General features: G+C 45.7%; 1 protein-coding gene across 5 annotated transcripts in view; it reads right to left on the bottom strand.

The window, feature by feature from the left end:
- LOC107273700 (zwei Ig domain protein zig-8) overlaps positions 1-16,545 on the bottom strand; it is a 148,379-nt gene that overhangs the window by 129,540 nt on the left and 2,294 nt on the right. For 2 of the 5 annotated variants that reach the window (XM_025091057.1, XM_025091058.1), the window contains exons 1-2: positions 9,603-10,804; positions 7,096-7,224 (exon numbers count right to left, since the gene is read on the bottom strand). In XM_025091057.1, coding sequence (XP_024946825.1) covers positions 7,096-7,156 — 61 coding nt within the window. In that variant the 5' untranslated portion in view covers positions 7,157-7,224; positions 9,603-10,804. Of the gene's footprint in view, positions 1-7,095; positions 7,225-9,602; positions 10,805-16,545 lie in introns of those variants that run through there. The other 3 variants (XM_025091055.1, XM_015752156.2, XM_025091056.1) reach the window with 3 other exon arrangements.

Below are 16,545 nucleotides of genomic sequence, written 5' to 3'. Positions count from 1 at the left end.
AGACATTTACCGACTCACCCCCTGGGTTAGCTTGACTAACTACATCTGATTATTGCGGCCGGGAGCAGATAAATTTACTTCAACCGAACCCTACAGTTCTAGTTGCGTCCTGCCGAGCATCAGCCACTTATTTTTCACACCGGAAGTACAGGGCAATCACTGGTCCCGGATGCGCTAGGTCCCTTCGTTACGGAAGGAAACCTGGGGAGACGCTTGGACGTCTTCGGTCCAGTGCTGAAAATTACCGAAATTAAACTGAAGTCGAATCAATCCACGATGATGGTCCTAAACACCCTCGACGAGCGGATCTTTCATTCGATAGACACATACGATGGATGGAGCCGAGACTTCCTCTTGTCCTAACGAATTCTATAGTTTATTCGGCACGAAAAGGGAGTGAAGTAGAGCTCGATCGCGAATTGATACTGCTCCATTACGGCTACTCGAAAAATCCATTCCGTATGTTTGATATTGTCGACGTTCGTCCGCGGAGCGAAGGGTCATCGAGGGATTAATAGGTTCCTTCTCCGCCCCTGTGCTTTTACCTCAAGCTACACCCGAAGGGAAGTTCAAGAGTGCTTACGAATCCATAAACGCGATGGATAATTCGAGTCAGTCTTATTTTTTTCGTCGGGCAACAAGAATTCGAGCCACGAGCTAGTTAGACATAGATCTGCGAATTATCTTCAGAATTTTGCTAGGACAGTCCGAGGAATCTGCTGACGCACGATTCCCTCATTTCTTTCACCGAGTTACACCTTTCATTTACGCCCTATACTTTATCCTTATCTCTCTCATATTCTACCTTCCTGTACTTAACTCGGCAGCGGTGTAGACACGAGACTGATTCAACGACAAGGTCGGGAGCAACTGTGCCACGGGCAGAGGTCCACGAAGAAACATAGACACGGTGAAATGGAGAGAGAGAGAGAGAGAGAGAGAGAGAGAGAGAGAGAGAGAGGGGGGGGGCAGGGCCTGCGGAGGGAGGAGAGAGACTCACGCTGTGGTGACAACCCTTGCATAGCAGTAGGCAAGGGGATATGCCTGCCATATCCGGATTATTTGTGGGGACTTCCTGCCGCCAGTGTCGACTTCTCTTGGGGCTGGGCTTTCAAGCTCGAATTACGTAGGCGCCGAGGTCGCCAGCGTTACTCCGGGTAGCGTAAAATTTTGCGATCCCTATCAGACTAAGTAAGTGCCGTTCTGAAGAGAAAAGACAAAAAGGAGTAACCCGAGAACGAAGGGTGGGTTTTCCTTCGTAAAAGGTATTACCTAGCGATTTGTCCCACTTACTTTGATTTTTTTTATTCCTTCTTCGATCCCCACGACCTGGCACGAACCTTCTTCCTCTCGACTCTACAATATACCTCCAACAGTCTATGTCCCCATGGCCGATAACCTATACGTATGCCGTACCTCGTACGTTTTACATTTTACGACTGGAACCCTCCCCCGACTATAACCCACCCTCCATTTTCTTACGCGCTTTCCCATCGCCCCCTCTCGGCCGCCTCTCCCATTGCTACGGAATTTCGGGAATTTCAGCGGTCACGGGTCACCTCAGGAAAATTACGAGTAACATTTTACCCAGTCCATTTGTTCCTTTTATTCCGCAAATGTGTCCCAGTACGGCACTTAGAACTTCAAGCACACTCAATCAAACTTGGAGCTTTTCTCTCTTGCCTGACAAAGATCAACCCGTGTAGACCGATGTACGCGAGGGAAACGAAGATCAGTATCGCTCAGCCTACATATTCTATAACAACCGATTATTCCACTAACCTACGATAAAGTATACCTTTACTTGGCTAGGAAACAAAAACGACTTCGGAGGAACTTTCATGCGTCATCGTATTTCACGTAATCTTGCGCTGCTTAGAATTCAGAGATTTACATTTTCAAATGTCAAACTCACTCGTGTCTTTTTCATTAGTAAGAAAGACAAGTCGTCCTCCCGAATTTCGGATTGTTCACACCAGCCAAACGAAGGACGAGCTACGTTGCAAGCAGCCGAAGATTCCGAGAGGTGGTCTCTGCCTCAAGTTAACTTTGGCCTAATCGGGTTACACAGACACAGCGCGGATAACCGAGCAAGGCCGTATTTCCGTCTACGATAGCTGCTCATCGAGAGAGAGATAACAGTTTGGGTTAAAAGCCTTTACAGTCGAGGCACACTTTTGCCGAAGGAAGAATAGGGGAGCCAAGAGACGATAAAGCGTCGCGACGACAAACTCCCATGGACTCCGTCGACTCTCTCGCAGAGTTAATAGCTGGACTTTTCAGATCTGGTATGCGCAGTTGAGTAGCCTAAGGATCCGCAGGAGCCGAATGCCTCTGTGACTGGCAGGAAGTTATGAGGCCATCTTCGCCCTCGCTTAGTTTCCTACCCTCGGGAAACTATATCTCGTTTTATGATAATTATCCCAATTAGGAAGCTGCGACAATTGCCTGGACAGTCTAAATTAGCAAGGGTGGCTCTTTCTGCCGCATTTAAAAACTCAACGGGTCGTTCAGCAGGCAGAAGTTACAGCCTCGCTCGGAATCCTCGGCGCTTCGTCGACTGAAAGAACCTATCTCGACAGAAGCCTCAAGGGAAGCTGCACGAAGAAAAATAATTGAGGAAGGACTGCTTATCCGTCCAGAGACAAGGGGTTGGATATCGGGGCAGCTTGTTATAAACTCGGCGAGCAAAGTCTAACAATTAGAATCGATCTGTCATTGCAGCTTCTGCCTCGAAGTCGATGTCTGGGGCTTTCATCCTTTGCCGCTCCTCGCGCCTCACGTTCCCCCTTGACGCTTCCAGGCCGCGGCTCACCCTCCAGGGCTTGTCAACAATCTTTGATAAGGCACGGCTAGTGCAAACGCTGATTGGTCGCCTGAGGCTCGCCGTCGCCGTTCAAACAATGCGCGCTGCGCTAACAATGCAATCGCGAGCAAGATAAAGACGTGCAGGGTCACTCGGCTCAAACGCACCAGGCAGATGTCACAGTGGTTGTGACACCATTGCGATTAAACCCCGTGTGCCAATATTTCGCGACCGGAAGCAAGCGCACATCTTTTTTTGGCTTCCACGGACACGTAACGACAGACCAACCCACTTGATCTGGTGTCAGTCAGTGTGAATAAACGCTACAGTTTTGCCTGATGCCATATCAATAATAACTGACGTGTGAATGAAACCTATATCACCTCATGGAGTAGGAGATATCGATTCTGTTCAGAGGGTGATGAATGTTCGCCCTTTGTATTAATAGCTTCACTGCATATACTAAATCATTGCGAGAGAGAAGCGAAGGGTTTTAAAAAAATTTCTAAAAACCTCGCCGTACCAAGAGGGTTCATGTATTGAAAAAAATAAAGAAAAAAATAAAAAACAGAATACCAATCCCAGTCATCGAAGGCTCGCGAATTTTTTGCTCAACGTGCATATTTACCGAACAGCGAGGATATGCTACCCTTTGTTCATTAGTCTTTAGTCGATTCAGATGGAAGGTATATTCTGCACGGCGATAAGCTTTATCGTGCTATACATTTTGAATGCTACATGTTGACGAAGAGCACGACTATTGTTGTCACTATTTCATTTACCGTATAGTTGAAAAAGTTTCGGTACGAGCCGGACGTCATCGTAATCCATATTCGAGAGGATCAATCAATGTCCGAGCATCATGCAGTGTTTTCAAAAAAGCATTTTCGCGTTCGTGTAAACCCGTCAAGCAATACGACAAAAAAGAGGAGTCGCGTCAAAAATAAAATACGCATCCAACAGTCTTCCGTTATCCCATGTAGAAATCGTCACTGCTGCCTCGGAATAGTCACTGAGCGATGAACAAATTTTCTATATGCAATCACGGTAAAATCCGAGCGCCCCAGTTGATCAAGCTCTTTCGCTTTGTCGCGCGGAGAATTTACATTTCTCAAGCATCCGGGAAAACTCAGCGCGACGAAGAGACGCCGAAAGACCCCATGGAATGGATCAACAGAAGAGAAAGGAGCGCATGAAAGTGCGCATTGTTGGTGTTTTTCCTTTTTTAATTTTTCACAAGAGAAGAAAAAAAGTGAATTGGATGGACAGCAGAGTCGGTTCTTCGATCGCGGTGGTACCCGAATTTGGGCCCTAGGAGGCGTAATATTTGAATTTCAAATCCAGCCTATCAGGACCCCTTTTGCTCTGGCAAGAGGCGTCAAGAGGGAAGCAGCAAGAGGGATGATGACGGTTTGGGGCTCGAGGACGACATCCCGCGCGGTATAATTACGGTTTGACATGTTGATACCCACCGATAACGTCTGCGTGTGACATCCTTCAGACGACATGTTAACAAAATGTTGGTTTCGCCCACAGGTTTTCCATCCCTCTCGTCTGCCTTCGTCCGCGCATTGGGTGTCACAGTACGATCCAGCCTGGAGTATCGAAAATTTTAGTCGCGATTGTCGCGCACAGTCAAGCCCCATTCGTCCGATCGATCAGAACGGAACGAATACAGAGAGTCGAACGAAGGAAAAACAAAAGCGAAGAACTGACCCAAGAGAATCAGTCGTGGGAAGCGACGAAAGATTTCCGGCCCGGAAGGATCCTCCTCCAGCCATTGAAAAGCATAACGATAGCAGGACGCAATATGAATATCAAAATCCTCTTGCTCTCGGATGAACTGTCTGTCTTTTATTTTTCCTTTATTAATTTTTTTCCCGATAGCCAATGCCCGATAAGCCCAAGCGAGGCTTCTTTTTGTTCTTCTTTCGGAACAAAGTTTTGCCCCGGCCTAGCGTAAACGAAGGTTGGGTCGATACGCGCGTGAGAGAATAAACTCTCTCACTGGAGTCTGAAGTTAACGCGAGGGTAAGACAAAAGAATGAACTAGGTGTTCAGAGACACGCGCGCAATTTTGCAGACGAACGAGGAACTTTGTCAAACGAGATGTCCTATGACCCCATCAAGAAGAAGGGTGCTGCGACGCGACATTGTTTCCAGTGAGCCCAGAAATTAGGTACGGTCTTAGGAGAACGAGACACGGCGGGCGTTATACGCCATCCGATAGGCAATGCCTTTGGAAGAAACGAAAAGGATGTTAAGAAGTGAGAAAAAATGGGCGTTGCCTGTTCAAGGCGAAGCAGGATCGATGAATGCATCGTGTGACTAGGGAATAATATCAAGATATAATCAAAGTGATGAAGATTGATCCATCGATTCAACGCGCAGAATCATCAAACGCATATAACGGATAGTGGATCCTTGGTTCGACGCCTCATTTAATCTGGCGACATTCTCGTCCATTGTCTACCAAACAATTGGCAGGGCACAAATTATTACATCATCTCATAAAGCTGGAACGAAGAAACGAGGAGCATGACCTACATGGCGCAGATGGAAAGATGAAGAAAATGAGCAAGAGCGCTACTATAGTTTCTTCCTCGTCTCGAAGCGTCTGTTTCCAGAGTATTTTTCGAAATAGCGTCATTTATCAATTTCCTCATCTTTTTGTTGGTAGGACTTAACCGAGTCAAGCGAAGCGACAGGGCATAGTCTCGAAACATGGACATATCGCATTCTATCCTCTCTCTCCCTATCCCTCCCTCACGCCTTACATCTATTTGCTTTCCTATACAACGTTCCAACAATATTTCTGTAATTTTTTCAACCGCATTACAGACTTCACTCCCATTAACTTTCTCTCTCAGCGCACAGACTGGCACGCTACCTAACACCGTGCTTCTTCACCAACAATCAGAATGAACTAACAAATTTCAGAGATAATCGGATTATTGTAATACAAATATTTGCGTTTCTTACTATCTTAGCATATGAGATTTTTCGGAATCCAACTAGAAAATCTTTTCAAAAAAAAAAAAAAATTGCCACTAATAAGTCCTCCGTAAGAACCTATCTCACTATACCCTTCTCGCACATTCGTTTCCATTTTTCTTTCTACAATTCTCCTTGGCTCTGTCCTTTTCTTTAGGAAAGCAATGAAAAATAAATAAAATCGCGCAAACTGAGACTCGGCTTTTTTTCCATTATTTTTACGAAATGATGCCCGTCCCGCTGCTTCGCCTTAAGATCTACAAAGAATTTCTTCAACGTGTCGTTGATCCAAAACGATTTTCAACTTCTCATATATATTTCCCTACGGAATCTAGAGAGAGCAAATTTATATGTATAGCGAAACGTAATCTAGCAGAGGAGGAAAAAGTGAAGCTCGGCAAGCGGCGCTATTTTCAAGAATATGACGACAGTCGCGGAACCCATCCTGCCGTTATCTTTCTCTACGTCACGAGGCACGTGGACCCTCGTGCGGCCATATAAACACATCAGGTGAACGCGCGACAGAAGTGCCAATCTTTCCTGTGATTTATGTATTTTATGTAAGCGCCAACTTTTCTCGAAAGGCGTCGGCACAATATCGGCGACATAATGGAAAAACAACGCCTGCGTTATTGTCTCGTGCGTTTTGCCTTTTCATGGCTGATGTTCATTGTCTCGCACCGGAACCCCGTGAATCGTTTCACATTAATTCAGATGTGTAATTACAGAAGCAAATGCTGAACGACGGGGCGAAGCCAGAAGGGCGGCGGCACAGCACGGATGGCCATGGAAAAAATGTCAAATGGACTTTATTGAGCCTGCGCAAGTGTAAGAACGCTGAAGAGCGAAAGGGTGCCGGAAGGCTGCCGGCGAAAAATAAAGAAATAACAATCAATGTGTTTTTCCACTCTCGTAGTGGCTACCACTGAATTGCTTTCTGTCATGGCTGCGAATGCCAATGCAATAGAGACTGTCGTCATTCTCGTCTCGTATCTCACGATTGGCCCATGAACCAAAAAGTGTTAAGAAAAAAAAAAAAAAAAAAAAAAAAAAAAAAAAAAAAAAAAAAAAAACCCGCGTAATGAAAGAAACGTACCGAGCGAAGACATTAGAGCCTTGTCGACGGGCAATCGCGCCGAATTAAAGGATTTTTCGGGAAAGCCTGGATATTAAGTTTCCTGTCATACCGAGGAGACGATTCGAAACCGACAGAAAGCTAATCGAAGATTATAAATCGAGATACTAGGAGCAAGACTCTGTAAGATACGAATTTAAGTATATTCAAAAGGACTCACCATTACTGCCAACGAGTGCTGCAATCCCAAGAAGCCACGTTGTCCAGTTGATGGTCAACATCTTCGATTTCCTCTTCCGCACCAATTATCACTTCACATAATACACAGCACCACTGCTGAAATAACTTTCTGAAACAAAAACATTTTTTTTCCTAAGAATCGCGTATCGATATCCATCGCCAAGTACATCGCGGCTTAAGCCTATTTCGGAAGCCAAAGGATGCGCCGTGGAGGAGCAAACGGCGTGAACTCGAAATTCTACCGAACTGCCTCATGCCCTATTGCCCTAGTGCCCTATTCGATTCGCTTGTCTTCGGCTCCGCTTTGTCGCATTCGTTCTACTAAATTGTCCAAAGGTGCGCTCTACAAATTTCAAACCGTGGACGGCATTGCGCCGTACCATAAGACCGTCCATAATGTGTAAGTAGTCGCGCGTCAAGACACCCACAAACACCTATGGTGATTTCCAAATGATACGGCGCGTGGCAAAAAGGCGTATCGTTCAGTGAGAGACCTCGGTGATGTGTGCGTGAATTGAAAAAAAAAATCCAAGCCTTCACCAGCCTCATCGATCCCACCCCAGTCCTCGGGAAAGATAACAATAGCACTTGCCAAAAGCAGTTTGAATGCTTATATAGTTTGGGAGAAAAAAAATAAAAGCTCGATGAGTTCAGAGTAAAAAACATTCCTCGTTTCTTCGAACTCGTGAGAAGTTCTTTACCTCAGTTTTCCTTGGCGGATGTAAAACGTCTCATGAGACGCGGCTCGACAAATTTGCCAAAGGATGGAAAGGTGAAATGATCTCAGGCAACTACTGCTCTTCGCGAGATAACCGCTATCCCGAGAAAATTCTAGAGACAGTTGGCAAAATGACGGTTCGGGATCGCTCGAGATCGTTCGGCTGGAGATTTGGTACACGGAAGGGCTGTGGTAGAGGCATGGCCCGATTTCTCGAGGCGTGACACGTCATTTATTCAAATCACACGTGCTGCTTCTTGTCAAAATGATCCCCGAGAAAGGAAGCTATCTTGCTATCTCGCTAGCCATAGTAACAGGCCCTCCCCTCCCCTTATTCGCTGCGGCAGACAAACCCTTCTGACGTAAAATCTCCCCCTCGGGCGCCAACCTCTTTTTCCCATCCCGTAGATCCTCCCCCGCTCGTACATACAGCACGCCGCCTTTTACTTGATTCCCAGCTGAAATTGAGCCCTCGTAAAATACCAAATTCCGCCCAGACGTATTTTCCTTTTTCCCCGTCCGCCTGCCTTACATATGTATTTCACGAAAGCATGTACGCACGGTCGCATGTACTTTCCACCGACGAACGATAGAATAACTCCGTAATCCACTTAGGAGCTATTCTCACGCGTTCCTTGAAGTGAAAAATACCCCGATAAACAATCGACAGCATTGGATTCTAAACGACGACCCAACTTTCGCGTTCCTCGTCATTTCTGTCTGTCAATTTTATTTCTTAGCTAGTTCTCGTTTAATCTTAAGTGCCTGATTGCGATCAGAGCTATTTAAAATCGGAAGGATACCTTGCGATACATCCAGCCCTGGTCTGCATCTGCAGTTCCAGGACTGACGTTTTCGAAGCACATGGCTACTGTAGATAACAACAACGCCCGACTGCAGTCTCCAACCATGTGCACGTATAGCGCCCACGTAATACGCTACAGTCGGAGACGCTACAATGTGCCTCGAGAAAATACGGCCTGAAATGCTGAATATATAAAATGAAACTCACTGCTACATCAGATGGTACCTGAAGGGAGGGATCTTCTTGAAACGTCATCCTGTCATTTTCGTATTGCGTAAGCAATTCTACCGGCATAATGTTCTTTATTCTTACACACCTCATGGAATCTCCCGGGATCCGTGATACCCTCACTTAAGGAATTTGCTTTGAATTCAACTATCCCTACTCTTTCCCTTCGTTCTTCCATAAGATCCTCGCGTAAGATGATCCGTCTCCCGAGTTTGATATCTTAAAACCATTTGGTACGAATTTCATACTCGTGTCAGACCGAAGAACGATACGCACTTGTTAAAGCGCCTAATGCTCCGTCATAACTGAGCATTCAGAATGGCATTGAAGAAAGCGAACAGTCAGTCTCAAAGTATCTACACCTTTGACAATATTTCATGTATCATAAGTTGACCTGAAGGGAATCCAACTAACAAGGAAGAGACCCTTTATGACGCCCCGCAACATGAGGCAATGAGGGGAAAAGAAAGAAAAATTATTTTTGAAACACAACGATAAGAGGGTGGGGGAACGGTGTATTTTTGAAAATATCAATAAACTGACGAGTCTTTGATTGACCACCCAAAAACAAGCTTACCGTCTATTTTAAGTTTTTTCCTATCTTTAGGAGGAAAAATTTAAAAAAAAAATCAAGAAACCACTAGTGCTTATCCGTGAGATGGGTTTCTCTTAAAGAGGGTAAGAAAACAAGGAAAGGAAACAAGAGAAAAATAATCACGCTATATCATGCGCCTACCTTTTTTCAGGCCGACATCGCCCCTAATGCAGCGGCAATAATCACCTCAGAAGCGTCTAACCTCACGCAATGCCACTATTCATCACTCTCGAGGCGGCCGAACGACATTTAATAAAATTTCCTTTTGAATCTTATTAAGCAACGCCTTGTGAAATTTGGCCAGTACGAGGCTGCTTTGCCGCGGCCATTGATTTCCTTTTCTGCACTGGCACCAACTTTACGTTTTCCTTATTACACTCTTCACAGTTCTTTTTCCACGCACATTTACGTTTCCCAGATTATCCACCAAACTATCCACGAGTATCCTTTCTTCAATCTCAGAGCACTTACGTGTATATCCAGTCTGGGGCTCCGATTGGCTGGACAGGTCGAGCAAATTAATATAACATTTGACACTTCTACCTTGTCACATTCAAGAGCGGTAGCGTCTAACAGTGTGTGACTCGATGGGAATTTGCGTCAAAATTTTAATGAAAGCAACTATCGAAAACTTCGACCATTACTGTCAACGCGATCGAGACTATTTCGTCGAATCACATTCATTTTGCTGTAACGCGTGCGGACCACTGTCAAAAGCTCTGTTGACATCACATGACGTTTCATTACTCTAAAATTGTATCATTCCAGCAACACTGTGGCACTCTTAATTACTGTTGATGGTTGTCAGTATCCCAGGAAAGATCGGCGCAAGGAGTAAGACACGAAAAAGACTTCCTTCATAACTCAAATAACCTGTGACTACACCGCGACACCTAGAAGAGCTTTATTCGTCCTCTATAGTTTTAGGATCATCCAGAGCACCGAAAGGGTTAGCACAGATGTTCCAAGGAAAAGCAATGGAAAAAAAAAGCCCCTATCACTTTCACCGCGGTACGAAATTTTCACTAATTACGAAAAAACCACTTTCTCATCTCGCGGATGCCAACCAAAATTTTTAACGCGTCTTCGGCAGAAATAAGGTGAATCGATCATCCAGGTGATACGATTACCTCAGGAGCGCGTCCTCGCGATACATTGCGCACAAAAATCCTCAGACTTTTTCTCCAAACATCCTCGTGATATTAAAGAGAAAAGACCTGGCTACGGGAAACATACGATTGTCTCCTGAGAGGAGAGTGTGTACCGCCGAGAAGGAGTACAGTGGAGCAACGTGTTCGAGAGCCAGCCCAGCCGGGTCGCGGGACGATAGCGAACTGACGTCGTGAGAGCTACACAGCGCCGCGGCGGTGGGCGTCGAGAGAACCACCAACAGCCCCAGCTCGTATTCACATGCTCCACTAGCTAGTTACGGTACGCTAAGGGACGTTCTTGTCGGATTTTTCTCACCGGGCGACCTCTTCACTTTTTTTTTCTCATTAATTTCATTCGACATGGGGTCAGTCCTATCGGATCGCACGTTCATTATGACCCCGTAACGTTAACGTTTACACTGGTATTCTCGTAATTTATCTTTTAAAAAGCTAAGGGCTAACGTAAAAGCTTTATCAATTTTCACGAACACGAAGCTTTCGATGACGAGCGAGGAGTTTTCGATGTTTGTATACACGTACTTCAACGCTGAGATATAATCGAACGTACGTAAGATTATCGCGAGTGACGTCGCGCGACACGTCGAGATCGAATCTACTTTAACAGGTATCCCGATTGACTTTCGTCTCAAAGACGAGCTCAGTCGGATCTTGGAACGACGGGCGACAGTATCTCGATAGCAACATCACGCCACGGCAAAATCTTCGAACATAAGAGCGCGGCCGCGCGCCACACTTAAGCGAGCGAAACACAGAGAGAGAGAGAGAGAGAGAGAGAGAGAGAGAGAGAGAGAGAGAGAGAGAGACATGCTCGGTTTACTGTCCTGCTCCTGGGAAACTTGAAAGCCAGGTGGAGCAGAGGGTAGGTCGTTTCACACAGCAGCGCCTCGCTTAATTACTAGATACTAGTAGCAGGAGTTAGGTTAGGTTAGCTCACAGTTCGCACCATCCAACAAAGGCTTATACCGTTACGCCAAGGCATTCTCCCTGTCTCGACAGATTCACGGTAGGATTTCTCTATGGCTAGCTACGAGGATCCTTTACGGAATTCGAGATTCTGGGAGTCCGCAATTGCTCCTATGCGATAGACCCTACATTAAGGTCCTTCGGTACTTAACCGTTGGATGATTGGTGTCTCCCAAATGGAGTCTGTACGTCGAATCATCGCATAGGCGATACCGCGCGCACCAAAGAGGTAATTCCCAATTCGAGAGAAGCTGTACGTCACGATTGTACCGCCATTCGGCATCAGAGAAGTGCAAACAATTGCAATGTGCACTGCAAAACAAAATTTCTTATTTCGTATCCTTTCAACGGTAGTCACCTCCTCGCACGCTTACAAGTGTGCTCTTATTCTCTGACATATGTCGACGCAAAAGCCTGACCACACTTGAATTTTCAGCGTGCTTGTAGTTTTGAGACCAGTTCGCCGCTTGGCCTAATATCCGCAGTGCGTTTCAGTGCAGCCAACCTGTGTACGTATATTGGAGTTATACATGGAATACTCGTCGACTGTAATCACATAGACGTAGTGTTACATCGGCAGCTTTGCCTCGCGCATGCATGGATGTAGATCGAAGGGAATAGCGATACTACGTACACACCAGAGCGGTTAGAACTAGCTGGCATCCTGCAAGCACAGTTCTCTATACACAGCCTAGATTGGGCTGGAGGTTTGCGCGATGTCAGCTCAGCTTCTGGAACAAGGAAAGCTCGACGTCGCCACTGCCAATAGGATCCCGCGCGAATGTCGCAACCTTGCCGAACGTATTTTGCCCGCCGAGTCATCAAGTTTTACCACAAATCCAGATTACCTAATGGGTTACCGTCCAACAACTCGAATAACGCTCTTTGTTCCTATTTAGGACTTCGTCGCCGTAAAATTGCGAAAGCACTCGTTTTAATTGCGCCGTCGAACCGAGACTCGAGGAACTTCGAAATACCTCATCCCGGGATATCACGTTAAATTCGATCTATTCTCTTTGCTTGTGCTCTTGACTGGACCTCCAGTCTTCGCTGTAACGAATCTTATTATTTTCCTCGACTTCGTTTCGCGCGCATCCACTCTCTTTTACTTAAAGAATACAACGTCATTTCTTCGTCAGCGAAGGCGAAGTGGAGAAGAGAGGAAGAGAAGACTGGACATTTGAACTACTGAATACTTTTAATTCCAAGACTAACTCGAACCGCGGCTGAGCGTTAAATTCTAATGGGCCTGCTAGATTGAAATACAAAATACAAAGCACAATATTCAGCACAGATTATAGCCAACTGCGCAGAAACAGAAGGTTCTTTTAAAGGTTCCCTGCTAATCTACGATTCTGCTATGGAAAGGCGCTTCGTGCCAACCAGTCCAGATTTCCTGTCTCCGTGTCTAGCGCCAGCATTGCTTTCCGACCAACGACCTTTGACTTTCTCAACGCAAGGCAGAAACGTTAAAATGACCTCACGTCGATTCGACACTTTTGTTTATTTGAATTTATCTCTTCGTGTATTACGGGAATTCCAGTCCTCATAGCCACTTGAGCTCTTACTTGCGATTAAATACGACGAAGAAGGAACCGCCTATTGTGCCACACTAGTGAAAATGAAATCCTTGTCGATTCGTTGTCTCAAGAACGTTCAAAGCATTCGGTCGTTGATTTTATTACCGGCAAGGATGGATATAATTGGTGGAGGGAAATATCAATACCAAACACGACGATTTTCAATCTTCTGGCTAATTCGCGAATTAGAGTCAAAATTACGGCGTCGTCATGACGGATGACGCCATAAATTCTGAATCCCTCGCTTGACGCATTGACGGCATATACGAGGGAAGTGTCAGTGGAGGCTCGTCAGCAGGAAACGGGAGTGATCAGCGTCAGCTACTGGCATGGCAATTTTCCGAATGCAGCCTGGCGAGGCGAGGGTGAGAGAGAGAGAGAGAGAGAGAGAGAGAGAGAGAGAGAGAAGGAGAAAGTGTGACCGAGGAAGGGAAGAACGAGAGAGAATGAGAAGCATCGAGAGGAGAGACTATACGGAGCATCCTCGTGTGAGAGACACAAGCACCGGTCTAATAAACACATCGTAAACGTGTATCCCACGTACTTCACGAAGCCTATGCAACACGAAACACGTCAAATTAACAAATACAGACGTCGACCCAGTTCGTTTATCCTCGAGTAGCAGTAACGTAACTAAAAGTGGACGTGCCCACGGGCAATTATAGTTATTATTATCGCGACGACATTAAGCCTCCCTGCAACGTTCGACTGTCGATCAGTATCAGTGGTGTCTCTCTTTATTCTCTCTCTCTCTCTCTCTCTCTCTCTCTCTGCATTCCCTTTGGCTGCCTTCGCATTTTCCACCATTTCTCCCCGAGTTCATTTCCATCGCCTCGTTCTATCGCACTCAAGCTTTCGAATAGCAATTTTGCAGTCGAGCCACCCTTATCGGGAAGCTTTATTAAAGGGCTTGTGCGAAGCTCTAGCTGGTAGCTGGCCGAGATACGTTATGGAAGTTTAAATAACTCTGGGCATTGCCATCGGCAAAGATAAGGAGTCTCCTCGCCGATAGCGAAAACTTTACTCTGCGGCCCCTCGAGTTTGCGTGCTTGCAAGCACTATTGTTTCGTTTATTGCGCCGATTGCTTGGAAATTTTGGGAACCGCCCATGCCAAATGAGAGGAAGAAGAACTCGCGAGTGCCTTGTGCTCCGAGAGCACAAAGGTCGCGCGGGACCGAAGCGAGAGACGTCGAGATGCAATTTCGTTGGTGCATTTAACAAGGTTCCTCGAAGCCGTTGTGCTGCCGTAGCTTTCTTTGATTTAGAGGGGTAAACTCGAGAGCAGGAAAGCTTTCTCGCGTGACATAAATTTTCATGAGTCGAGCAGTCGAGCGAAGAATCGCCATCCCAAAGAACCTACCTCTAACCATCCTACGACCAGCAACCTCGACTCTCAATTTTTGGATGCACGAATAGCGATCGGGCATTCGAGCGTAATGCATACGTACGGACGTTTCAGGCGAGGAGTAACAGCAGGGAAAAACGTAAAGGAGGAAGTCAGAAGAACACAGCTGAGCGTTCGGAAAATTTTGAGGAATTTCCACGGGGAAATGTGTGGCAGCACTGGGTGAAATAATAGAGAGAGGACGGAACGGTAGAACGAAAAGGCAAACTCCCCGGCAGGTAGATCGCACGAACAGGCAAACTAGCCTTCTTTTTCCTACTCAATGTGGCTCATACAAGCGTCCAAAAATCTAGGAACTCGCACGCAATTCTCCACGACTCGATGCCCACAACCACTAGCCATCCCACGAGCGTCACCTTCCCCACGCGTACGGTGGAACTCAATGCGTTACGTGTGGATCGTTAAGCGTCTACAAAAATTTAAACAAAAAGTTTTGCTTCCGATAGCAAATAGACCAGTACTACAGCGCGCACTAAAACGAACAGCTGGAAATGATGTCAAAAGTTCATTCTGACTGAGCCGAGCTCGGAGTACAGTCGTTAAAGTTGTATGCATTATCGCACAGGGGATTGAAAGACGCCCCTTGATTTCAAACAGAACTCTGGAATTTACAAGACAAAGAATAAATCGAGTCCGGACTCTCTTTACCGTTTCTGTAAAATCAAAGCCCCGTCGAGAAGATGCCAAAGCAAATATCGGTATACGTAATTTGAAATTCCTAATTGCTCGAAAGCTCAGGAAAGTCTCAACAGCGAATACGGGACCGAATCTTTTAAGAGTAGGACGCTGAGTGCGTTGTGCATAAAAATTAAGCTTCTCGGACTAGAGAAAGAAAAATTGATAGACGGATTGAATGTTTGCATTACGTTCACGCAGACACGTTACCCGCGCGTCCCCTCCTAACGAACAAGGTATTAGGACCAAACATCGTTCCTGCTGTAATCGGCCGGATCTTCAAAGTGGTTTCCCAGCAAGAATTCCGCTTAGAATGTGGCTAGATAAGATCGAGTGACTCAAGACTGGATTAACGTAAGAAAAGTCTCACTGTTGAATATTTAACTAACGGAAGTAACAGCCTAGGGTAACACCAGTAACGTAGCTGTTCGTGTCGGTTAGCACTGCTTCTTGCTGTTAAATAGAATTGCCGCATGTCCCGTTGCTACAATACGTCGTAAGCTTCGCGTATGAGCGTGCAGCGCGCTGAGCGTAAAACTACCTAAGCTCAGCTAAAGGCTGCGAAGCAGCGGCGATCGTGCGGAGGAGCCGTGCTTTCCTTACGAAGAAAAATAAAATATCAGCATAAGACGCATCTGTACGTAGTTAAAGCGAGAGGAATAAAACGAGAGAGAGAAGAGAAAAATTAAAAAAAAAAAAAAAGTAAAAGGGACAAGTAACATTCTGAACGAGAACGATTTTTCAACGCAGATATCATAATTGAATAAAAAGGAAAATTGCGTGATAATTCACATCCGGTGTGTTTATATCTCAAATCTGAACCCGTTGCCTCTCACGTCACTGGCTCTTTCCGCCTGAACCTGCATGGATTGAATTACTTCAAATAATGATTCGATTACTGACAATACTGCGAATATAGAATGGGCCCGGTAAACTAGAATATGGAATATAGAACCGGTACTCTCAATCAAGAATATCAAATGTTCTTCCGAGTCAGCATTGACTGTAAGCTATATTCTTTGATGATCACGTAAGAGCGGTTAGAAAGTCAGAAGGCAAAAGCATCATCGAGGCTTTGTGAATTGTGACGTTTTGGTTAATCGTGAGCGATCCATCGCATTCTAGTGGACTTTAACGTCAGAGAAAGGCCGGAAAGGCAGCTGACAGGAAATGGAACAGATACAAAATGTGTCGAGTGTTACATCCATTATGAATTTGACAAATTCGTTTATCTCTCTCTCTCTCTCTCTCTCTCTCTCTCTCTCTCTCTCTCTCTCTCTCTCTCTCT

This window comes from Cephus cinctus, unplaced genomic scaffold (genome assembly GCF_000341935.2).
Source record: "Cephus cinctus unplaced genomic scaffold, Ccin1 Ccin1_scaffold1796, whole genome shotgun sequence".
Lineage (NCBI taxonomy): Eukaryota > Metazoa > Arthropoda > Insecta > Hymenoptera > Cephidae > Cephus > Cephus cinctus.
This window is presented reverse-complemented; position numbering and strand designations above follow the sequence as displayed.